The sequence below is a fragment of the Sinocyclocheilus anshuiensis genome, unplaced genomic scaffold, assembly GCF_001515605.1.
Source record: "Sinocyclocheilus anshuiensis isolate Anshui unplaced genomic scaffold, SAMN03320099.WGS_v1.1 scaffold1561, whole genome shotgun sequence".
NCBI classification, from domain to species: domain Eukaryota; kingdom Metazoa; phylum Chordata; class Actinopteri; order Cypriniformes; family Cyprinidae; genus Sinocyclocheilus; species Sinocyclocheilus anshuiensis.
The window spans coordinates 289934-301771 of NW_015536630.1; the positions used below are offsets into that span (position 1 = coordinate 289934).

Genomic DNA, 11838 nt, shown 5'->3' on the forward strand with positions numbered 1-11838 from the left:
ATGGCTGGAAGACCTAGAGTAAATATATTTAAATAAATTCAAACATCACAATTGTTCAAAAAAAGAAAAAAGGCTTTATGCAATATATAAATGCATTTTGTTCCTTTGGGGAAAAAATCACTCAAACAAAGACATTATAACACATTGCACATCGACTGATGTCAACTCTGATAAATTCTTTAAAAATAAGCATTTTATGACTCTTCAGTTTTCAAAGATGCTAGAATTAGATTATTCAGAAACTCAAATGTTTCAGAATATTGCTCTATTGTCATCACTCAACACAAATGTAAGGACTGTCATACTCAAAAGTCACAGAAAGCACATACAGTAAAACGTATCACACATCTAATCCCTTAAACAAAGGTCGAGAGAATTGTTTTCTTTCCAGATGAAAATATTGCAACATTTCAGAATGTTAGCAATCTGAAACATTGTAACTGCACACCTGAAAAGAGTTACAGTAAAACTTAACTTTTTAGGAACTGTAAACTTGACTTTGAAACCATCAACAAATAAAAGTAGAAGAGAATCACAAGCTCACGTCAAGTTCCTCACAGATAAACTGTCTATAATGGCATATGCTTGATGTTAAACCCGAGAGACAGAGAAGTACATCTGCACATGTACCATGTGCAACCAAAAACAGGCTACAACTGCAGTCTTGTTCCTGTCCTGCAGGTTTTGCGCAGTGACTCATAATCAGGAAGATTGTAAAAAGTAATAATTCAAAATAGATAAAGTACATTTACATTTCAGGATGACCACTGGAAGTGTTGTGTGTGACAGTATCAAGTAGTATATGTTGTATACAGCTAAAACGGGATACTATAAATGCTTCTCAGAGAAATAACTGTTATGTGTTCGTTCTGACAAACTGATAGAAGAAAAATATCTAAGACTGTCATTTATAGACTTAAATGAGAGAGAAATCAGGTGATTAAAGTCTACATCAGTGGTTCTCAATTGATGGTTTGCAGGTCTGTTCTGCAACAGCAGGCCAAAAAAAAAAAAAAGCAAATGATCAAATGAAATGAACCATATAGCCATGAATAAGTAGGATAGTAAAATAAATGGACTTATAAAGAGAAAACAGTTTCTATATCTTTTGCACATTGTCTAATCAAGCTGTGTATTTTGGAGCAAATTCATGTACTGAATGAAATGCCAAAATGGACAATTTGCTTGACATCATCCTCAAGGACAACTATGTATGGTTAAAAATAAATGACCAAGGGAACAGTAAAGACAGGTTACGTCCAGTATTGTATATGGTCACCATTTCATGTTCAATGTAACTTTGGGTCCAAAAATAAAACCAGTTGAGGACCACTGATCTATATGATAAAATAATTGGATTGTGTATTCCTGCATTACAAAAATTAAGACAATGGTTTTCCGTTTGGTCATCACCATTTAACAATTCAGTGTTTCTGGTTTGAAGCTACATATCTCAACAAAACCAATGAATTTGTAAAAAAAAGACTGAATATACTGTATCAAAAGTGCAAGACAGCACAACCATCATCACTACAGCAGGAAGATATTGTTTAATAAAAAACATCTCTTCCAAAAGTGGTTTAAGTTGAGGCTCTTATTTTAATGATTATGTCTCCAAACAAATCCCACGGTTCACCTAAACACATAAGGCATGTTGTATTATAAAATGAAATCCTCATCTGAATTATGACTACAGTCTATATCAGTGGTTCCCAACCCTGGTCCTGGAGGCACCCCAACACTGCACGTTTTGCATGTCTCCTTAATCAAACACACCTGATTCAGGTCATCAGCTCATTAGTAGAGACTCCAAGACCTGAAACTGGTGTGTCAGAGAAAGGAGACATGCAAAATGTGCAGTGTTGGGGTGCCTTCAGGACCAGGGTTGGGAACCGCTGTGTTAACCTATGCAGTTGGGAACCACTGGTCTATATCACTGGTTTAAGCACTGAACGTAGAGAGCGTCCCTCTTTTGTAAGTTCTCTTGTGAAACTCATACATGGAAGTGGGACAGCCTCTTCTCTCCGTGCTATGGTGTTAAACTTGCAAGTCTTGAGGTGGTCGGCCATGCTGGAAATGTTGGCAAACTTCCACTCATTCACAGTGTCAAACGCCGTACTGAACCGCCACACCTAAAATGAAAAACATCAGCAAGATTAGACTGTGAAAAATTGCTTTTTATGCTTGGTGCTTCAAGACAACAAGGTGAATACTCTTTGATTACCTTGTCTTTTATCTGCCAGGATGAGGTTCCATCAGCTCGCTTTGTCTTCTCCCAGAGCAGGACCACCATGCCACGGGATTGAAGAAGACTGGCACACACGTCCCTCATAGTGCGAGACACCCTGGAGAGTTGGCACAGGCTAAAGCCATCCAAGAAGCTCGCAATGTGCTGGAGTAACTCAAAGGGCAGGTCACTAAGGTGGTCACAGTGGGACCTGAACTGACAGGTGTCAGTTCTGGATAGAGGCTCATCGGGATAAGCTGCTAACCCAGGTTGCACCCCAAAGGAGCTCAGGTGTCGGTCATGGATGATTCTGAATCCTTGTACCGAAGGGCAGAACCTTCTTTGTGAGTAGGTGCATCCATAGTACGCCAATGGGCACCTTTGCTCCATCCAACCATTAAGGCCAGCATGTATGTCACCATGGACGTTCTTAAAATGGGAGGAGAACTCATCCCTGCGAAACAGCTGTCCGCATACGAAGGTGAACATCGAACGCTGTTTGGTCTGATAACGTGCCACACACTCCAGAACAAGGTCTAATCTGAGGGTGTGAAATGGACTGGGGTTGGAGAGTTGCGGACTGGCGTGGTCACAGGCAGATGCTGAGCCAATGTCACCTACCATGGTGCTGGTTGCCAGTATGGCAGAAGGGAGGGAGAAGGTTTGCGTGCCAAAGTCAATTCGATACCCATCTACAAAGCGACTGTCTGAGATGCCCCTACCTCCAGGTGAGTCTCCCAAACAAAAGAGCAAAGCAGCGGTGATGAGGTCAATGCCATGAAGACCCATCGGATCATCTGCCACCTCAAGGTCCGACGTGTCCACTGCCTTGTCCTCCATCTTGGCTTTGAATAAATAGGGGTCGGAAAACAGAGTCCTTCGCCCATTGATAGTAAACAAGTTCATTCCCCTGAGTACCTGGAGATTCTCCAACTTGCGCTCCAGCCATCGGTCCTCAATTCTAAAAGGCAAATCGTGCAGAACATTGTTGTGCATCAGGTTAGGCACAGGGATGGGCAAAGGAAGAGGTAGTTGGGGCAAGTGGGCCATTTCAGGCTCCTGTGCTAGAACAGGTATGGAATGATCAGGTAAAACCTGCCTTACGTTTGAAGAGGCATTGACCCTTTCAAGTCTAACCTGGCTGTCAGTGTTCCCTTCATTATGAAGTCCACTGAGTTCTATCCCACCATTCATTTCGCCTTCTTCTTCAGAAGATTCACCACATCCACTGTTCTCCAGCCAATCATCTCTTTCGTCTTCAGGGTCTACTGGAAAAGGACAGTCAGCACCACCTACCGCTCCCAGATCTGAATCCGAATCAGTGTCACTTTCCTTTGTGTCATTGCTAAAGTCCCCATCGCCATTCCTAACACTGTTGCAACCTCCATTCTGTTCCTCACCATCAGGATTCTCCACAATCAAGTCCATATTTTTTGCACTACGGAGAACGTCCAAAGTGGCAGCAAAGCTTCTACTGTTTTTCACTGAAATTGTGTAAGGTCCACCATACGGTTCCTCGTCTGTTTCAATTAATTCATTTTCCGGGTCTGAATCCTGAGGGCTGGAATTGTCCTGATTTTGCTCCTCCAGAGCGTTTGTCACAGTGGTCGCTACTTTAAGCGACTCCAGCAACATTCGCTGATCCTGGAGGGCCAAAGCCATGTCGAGCTGCTCCACGTCACAAACATCCTTACTCAAGTTATCGTAGGACTTACGATCTGCATAACTCACTGGCCATCGATTCCATTCCATAGTGCAACACACAACGCTGGCTGGGCACGTTTCAAGGTGCTGTGCTATTTTGACCCTGGCTAGGGTGAATGGACATCCGAATCCATGGTTCAGACACGGGACTCTTTCGTATGGACACAGCAAGCGGTGCTCATTCAGTTTGCATGAGTGGAAAACCGCCCCACATACAAGAGGGCAACCCATGAGGTCACAGGAAATGCTAGGCTCTGGTCTTATCATACATCGGCGGTTGACACATTTCAGGCAATGGATATGAAGCTCCTCCATTGCAAATATTAGTGAGTCGCTTAACTCAAAAGACGCTACACCAAACACTATGGAAGAAAAGAAAAGAGATCGTTAGACCTGATCTTATTTTGGACACACACGTGGGGTGTCTTTGTGATCAACACCACATGGCTTAAAATATATGTATGCCATTCATGGGGAAAGTCCCCCCGTTTTTTAAAAGGGATAAGTGTAAATCAAACCCCGTTGCTCTCTCGCAGTATGTTTACCAAATTACTAAACCATTGCACTGCCATTTCACAACTCTCCTAAAGTTGCACAGTCATGCCGGTTCTTCGAGGACGGAGAAGGAACATGACCCCTTGTTTCTGAATCATATGTTTCAGGAATCAGTCATGGCTTCCACTCAAAAGAAACACTTCCACAAGGATCTTGCAATGTCATTCAAGAAACATCTCTCTCTCCAGCATGACAGGGTTTGGCTGGACATGTGCAGCTAGACTCAGCCGGCATGACCTAAATACAAACCGTCTGAGTCAGTTGAGGGGGGGTTGTCATGCTGTGGTGTAAGCTTTGAATTATTAAGCTGACTTTCAACATAGCCCTCGTAATACCAGCTGGGCATAAACATTGCGAAACGTTTGTGTACAATGCCGGCGTGTCAGCCTGCCACAGTGTCTTGTGATGGCTTCTTTTGAAACAGCAAAACACATCTGAGGATGTTTTCTGAATACTTAGGTGTTTGGTATCTAGTGCTCATGTGCAATATGGAATACAGTTGCACAAGCAATCACTCATAAGGACTTACAACAGACAGCACACTTACAGCATGTCAGTATGACCCCAAACATGACATGACTTCAGGATTCCAGTCTTAGAGGGGCTCAGATTTGTGGCAGTACATAGGTAGGTTACATTTTTGTGCAAGAACTTATGGTTCAGAGCTTGCACAATTGACTATCATTAGCCATTTTTGTTTATTCTTAGTTCTGTAAATGTATGATGCTTATTTGATTGCACTTTATTGTGTGCTTTCATGGAACATAAAGGTCAGCTTATCAGTCCAGCAAATCACAAAATAAAATGCAATCCAGTTGGAATTCTAATAGGTTCATTTACAGCAATCAAAAAACAAAAATTGCTAAGTAAACATGTATTAAGTAATATACCAAAAGTAAATATACCAAACTTTTTAACAACAGGTACGCTGACCTGTTGGTAATGAGCTAATGTCTTCCTACAGTTTTCCAACAAACAAACAACAACAGAGTCTAATGCTTAAATGAAACACTTCACTGTATAAACTTAAGGAAATATGACAAATGTATAACTGCTACATAATAATAAATTTTAATCTTAATTTAATTTTCAAATGGGATGCATTCCATGAAACAAGAGAATGAAAAAGGACTTTATCACAACCAAAGTGGAGAAAAAATAAATATTTTTAAAACCTGAATGTTGTTATTTAAAATATTCCAAATTGTATTATTCACGCCAGTCTACACTGTTTATGCTTAAGGTATATGTCAGTTACAGTATAAGCTAAATATTATGGACAAAACAGGTCATTAAATAGTTAAATCGGATTATTTTTTAATTTGAAATTTTTTTTTAAATAATTAATTACAGTTGCTCATATGCCATAATTGATAACTGACAGCTGAGTTAATTATCTCTGAGTCATCAAGGGTCTATAACTTGTGGATCCTAATCAGTGTTGCCAATTTGGGGATTTTGTCGCCAAATTTAGCTACTTTCTCATTGTAGCTGCAACTTTTTAAAATTTTTTGTGACAAAGAGCTATTTTAGCTATATTTAAATAAAACTAGCTATTTTTTTGGAGATTTTTTATTTTTTACCTGGCCACACCCTGCCGTAGGCCCATGACCTCTCACGTTTGCTCTCAATCATGCCAATGGTCTGCGCAGAACACACCAGTACGCCACGCCTGCCATGACGCACACCACAATTTCATTAAGATGGCGGAGAAAAAATGAACATCTTGTTTTAACCACGGACACAAAAGTTATACCACAATTCATGCACAGTCATGTCAACCAGATCATCGTGTCATGTGTACTGGGATGCAGTATTTTGAGTGTGTTGACTGAAATAAGTTTGTATGAATAAAGTTTTTGTTTTTGGAGAATCATAATATCTCTTATCTGTTGTATTTGAGCAGGACAGGGATGCACTTTGGTGACACATAAAACAAATGCCCAACATTATGTGTCTTTTGTGTCTTTCCATCATTTCCATCATGTTTGATGTGCTTGCAGATCACAAGCATTTCCTAATTTCACTTCAGAATTTTTTGTTATATTTTTTATACTTTCATCATTTGTAAAGTATATATATAACGTTATATATATATTTACTTTCCTTTACCAAATTTACCTGTATTTATTTTGTTTTCATATTTGGCCACTTTTTGTGAAAAATTGACCCTTTTGAGGGTGGTTCTAGAGATTTTCTGAGGGAGGGGTTTGGCAACACTGATCCTAATGTTCATTTAATGACATGACCACAAAATGCATCATCCTAAACGAGACATAGCCATGGTCATACACACGATGATCCCAATAATCCCAAACTTAAAATGGTCCTTAATATGATCTGATTCTAACGTGAAATGTTTCCCAAATATGACATGATGGCAATCATATTTTGCAGATGCACTGAACTCAATCCAGTCAAACTCGTGAAACCTGATGCAGCTTTTGTTGTTCTAGACTGGAGTAACGTTAAAACGACTGACAACATGAACCTGGCAGTGTCATGATCTCCTATAAATCAAACATGAACTATTTAACGCCACTGAGCTATCCTTAAACATCTTTATGTTTGCATTATGACGGGTAAATGTTTTAATTCGTTAAACTGACAAACACGAAGCCTTTAGCATTAGCTGGTTAGCCGCGAACTGCAGGATTAAATGAAAACAACACCAACGCAATGAATAAACGTTGTATACCGACGAACAGTTATAATGCTAGTATGAGGGAAAAATAAGTATTTTGCTATTTTAACAAAGACCGGTCTGTTATTCAGTTGGAGCCGGTCAGGAAACTACTCAACGTAAACAGACATTAAAGTGTCTTACCGTTGATCTGTGACGAATCTTCAGTAGTTTAATGAGGACAGCGAAGTATTTATTTAATAAAAAAAATATAATATTTAATAGAGTATAATGACAGTGATGTTGTTTTCACTGCTGTCTGTGTTTCTGTTGAAATCTGTGTTTCACTGATACACTGAACACAGGCCCATTGGGCGGAGACTAAACACACACACACACACACACACACACACACACACGATAATAACATGCTGTTTGGGTATTACCATATTATTATTTTCAGTATTTTAGTGCCGTTTAAATGGCATCATATGCGAGTCTGATATCAGAATACACGGTATATGATACCATTAACGTTACCAATATGTCTTTTTATTTTTCTCTGTTGTACAATTCTCACAGTCACAATGTTTTTTTTATCCATATTTGAAATAATATTTATTTACTTTACCTTTAGTCTAATCCTCATGGAAACCTGTTGATATAAGTATATTTAAGACATTATGATTTTTCAGTACATTTGGAAAATAACACATTCTTTTCGTTTATGCTCTTTATGTGTTGTTATTGTTAAATGTTAGGGAGACATTTTAAAACCTGTCCTAATCATTCATTCATGCAACTATGGTATGTGTTCAGGGTACTATTTTTCATAACAAATACCATTGTGTGCTTCATTGAAACCATTACATTGATCTAACTAATGAAGATGGTTAACCTACCAATGGTAATGAGGATGCATGTTTAAAACTTGATATTAATTGTTATACAAATGTACCCTTTGGTTTCGAAGCAAGAACTATGGTCAGATAGACCAACATAATGTTGTACAATGACCCCCGAAAAATTGAGGTTATTTGTAAACTTAAGTCATACATTAAAATGCTTAAAAAATATCAAACCTAGATCTAGAGATTTTCTTCACTGACTTTATACTGTTCTTCGTTTTTTTAGATGTACTGTATGAAGTTCAAACAGGTGTTCTAATAAGGTGTAGATCATCACATTAACTATGAGCATGTTCAGCTGCACTCTTCACAACCACAAAGTGGCTTATTAACTCATTTTGAACAGTATATTAAGTAAGCTGTTAGGAAATCAAAAAGCATTTTTATTTATTTCACAATAAAAGACAAAAAGAACAACTATTACAGGTGCATCTCAATAAATTAGAATGTCGTGGAAAAGTTCATTTATTTCAGTAATTCAACTCAAATTGTGAAACTCGTGTATTAAATAAATTCAATAATTTATTGAGATGCACCTGTATAAAATGCACTATAGGTTAGCAGACAAAACTTTCAAACTGAACATATTTCACAAAACACTGTGTGTATATGAGATCCCAGGTTAGCTGGCCACCTCTGAGATATGGTGGATGTTGGAGAGAGTGAGCTGGGACTCTTGGGTCGGATACGAGTTCCTGCTCTGGAGCCAGAGTTTCCCAAAAACTCCTGTGATGACAATCAGGATGAACAGCAGACCACCCAATACAAAGGTTTCCACAGGGGGCAAATCTGAATCTGGGGATGTTCAAATAATTTGAGCACATCTGGCGAGTATGGTGACTCTAATAAAGACACAAGCGTTTCTAAGACTTACTTGGACTAGCATTCTCCATGTCAGTTTTGAGCCTTCTGATTGGTCCATACGAGACAGTGTGAGATGATGCAACATCCCTGCGTGTCCGTACTGATGCATCTTCAGAAGAGCAGTTCTGTGATGCACCAAGTGTTTAAAGTTACTATGATGCAAACAATGTTTCTCAACAACATTCTTAAAGGAAAAGTTCACCAAAACAATAAAATCGTCATTATTTATTCACCCACCTATTGTTAAAAATTGGCATGTTTCTTGTACATGGAATTATAAAAGGAGATGTTTAGCAGAATTGTTCAAATGCAAACTCAAAAGGGATTTCAAACTTTTAGGACTTTAGAATTCATACAGAGTACTTTTATAGTATTTTAGACCAATTGTTGACTCTGACAGACAGGGTGTTGGCTAAGCATTAGGTAAACTACTGTTCAAAAGTCTGAGGTCAGTAAGATTATACTTCTATTCAGCAAGGATGCATTAAATTGATCAAAAGTGACGGTAAAGATTTTTTCATTGTTAGCACAATTTTACATTGTTACCTAAATTGTTTCCACAAAAATAATAAACAGCAAAACTGTTTTTAATTTGAAGCAACAAATCAGCATATTAGAATGATTTCTGAAGGATCATGTGCCACTGAAGACTGGAGTAATGATGCTGAACATTCAGCTTAGCATCACAGGAATACATTTCATTTTGGAATATATTAAAATAGAAAACAGTTTTTTTAAATTGTAATAATATTTCACGATATTACTGTTTTTACTGTGTTTTTATTTAAACAAACCAATGCAGCCTTGATGACTTGGGAACTCACAGGCTGGCACACTCCTCCTGTGTTATGACAGATCTGGACTTTGCAGTGCAGGAAAACATCTGTGTAGGAGCTGCCAACAAACTTGAACATTTGTATCCTGAACAGAGCTTCTGGTCCTTGACCATTCTTCATCACAGCCAGTGTCTGGTCATTCCACAACACTGGACAGCTGATGTGAAGAGAAATGTTAGTCAGCGTGATATTTGTACTCAAGGGAATGATAATTATGTTGGATCGGTTTTCTCTATTCTTCACAGAAACTACACGCTTCATAGTTTTTTTCCTGGTGGAGAATCTCTTTGGGTAGTCAAGGACAAGCACAGCTCTAAAAATGAAACATACGCTGCTGATGGTCGTCACATGATGATCTCAACAACATCCTTTCACACCTCTGGTTATAATTATGACTGAATTAAGCATTTAAAACCTGAGCAAAAGACTAATGAAGCTGTGAAGGAGGGCATTTACACAGAGGACAATAGAAGGGAGTTAATAAACAAAATAAGTTTTTAAATCACTAAAATTAAATGCTTGATAGGCAAAGGCTAAAACCTATGTCCCAGACCTGTCCCTGATGAAGGTATACTGAATGTTGCTGTAAGGGTCATTGGTTGGTGTGGCCCAACATCTCTCCACTCTCAGAAGAAGATTCGCTGGAATCTGTAGGATGAAATTCCAGAAAGCTTCATAAGCACATTTAAAGAAGTGACTCCATTAGAAAATAATTATTGCTCATATGCAGATATACAGAATATGTGTCAGCATCTTACAAGAAAAATATGGTACATTTTTAGTACATTCCACAAATTATAGGATAACATTTTGACTGGCATGTTTAATTTGTGATTCAAAGTAATTTGTGGGATTTATGTACATGAAATCTTTCCTACATTCATCGTTTTGTGTAGAAATAGTATTTTCTAAAAGAAATATTAGACATATATACATAGACAGACAGACAGATAGACAGATAGATAGATATACAACATCGAACGAACAAATGATAGTTAGATATAGACCATCGAACGAACGAACGAACAATAGATAGATAGATAGATAGATATAGAACATCGAAAGAACGAACGATAGTTAGATATAGACCATCGAACAAACGAACGAACGAACGAACGAACGATAGATAGATAGATAGATATAGAACACTGAACGAACGAACGAACGATAGATAGATAGATAGATATAGAACATCGAACGAACGAATGAACAAATGATAGATAGATAGATAGATAGATAGATATAGAACATCGAACGAACGAACGAACGAACGATAGATAGATAGATAGATATAGAACATTGAATGAACGAATGAACAAATGATAGATAGATAGATAGATAGATAGATATAGAACATCGAACGAACGAATTAACAAATGATAGATAGATAGATAGAACATCAAACGACAGACAGACAGACAGACAGACAGATAGATAGATAGATAGATAGATAGACAGATAGATAGATATAGACCATCGAACGAACGATAGATAGATAGATAGATAGATAGATAGATAGATAGATAGATATAGAACATCGAACAAACGAACGATAGAGATATAGAACATTGAACGAACGAATGAACAAACGATAGATAGATAGATAGATAGATAGATAGATAGATAGATAGAACATCAAACAACAGACAGACAGAGATAGATAGATATAGAACATCGAACGAATGAATGAACAAACGATAGATAGATAGATAGATAGATAGATAGATAGATAGATAGATAGATAGATAGATAGATAGATAGATAGATAGATAGATAGATAGATAGATAGATAGAACATCAAACGACAGACAGACAGACAGACAGACAGATAGATAGATAGATAGACAGATAGATAGATATAGAACATCGAACGAACGAATGAACAAACGATAGATAGATAGAGATAGATAGATAGAACATCAAACGACACAGACAGACAGACAGACAGATAGATAGATAGATAGATAGATAGATAGATAGATAGATAGATATAGAACATCGAACGAACAAATGAACAAACGATAGATAGATAGATAGATGATAGACCGATAGAACATCAAACGACAGACAGACAGACAGACAGACAGACAGAGATAGATAGATAGATAGATAGATAGATAG

General features: G+C 37.8%; 2 protein-coding genes across 3 annotated transcripts in view; both read right to left on the reverse strand.

Annotated features, from left to right (window-relative positions):
• Window positions 1-88: 88 nt before the first annotated feature.
• On the reverse strand, window positions 89-7444 carry LOC107653618 (F-box only protein 30-like). Of its 2 annotated transcripts, none has more exons than XM_016440385.1 (4): window positions 7314-7444; window positions 2225-4293; window positions 1933-2132; window positions 89-1701 (listed from the first exon to the last, which is right to left on the reverse strand). In XM_016440385.1, the coding sequence occupies exons 2-4, from the start codon at window positions 4244-4246 to the stop codon at window positions 1698-1700; spliced, it is 2226 nt and encodes a 741-aa protein (XP_016295871.1). In that variant the 5' UTR covers window positions 4247-4293; window positions 7314-7444; the 3' UTR covers window positions 89-1697. The 2 variants fall into 2 exon arrangements, with proteins under 2 accessions (XP_016295871.1, XP_016295864.1); XM_016440378.1 differs by having other exon boundaries at window positions 89-1695; window positions 1927-2132.
• A 1139-nt stretch (window positions 7445-8583) lies between these two features.
• Window positions 8584-11838, reverse strand: part of LOC107653944 (pancreatic secretory granule membrane major glycoprotein GP2-like) — a gene marked incomplete at its 5' end in the record, with an annotated part of 6652 nt that continues 3397 nt past the window's right edge. Inside the window, 4 exons of the mRNA XM_016440807.1 lie at window positions 8584-8812; window positions 8892-9006; window positions 9706-9874; window positions 10271-10365. Of these exons, the coding sequence (XP_016296293.1) occupies window positions 8640-8812; window positions 8892-9006; window positions 9706-9874; window positions 10271-10365 (552 nt within the window). The remainder of the gene's footprint in view (window positions 8813-8891; window positions 9007-9705; window positions 9875-10270; window positions 10366-11838) is intronic.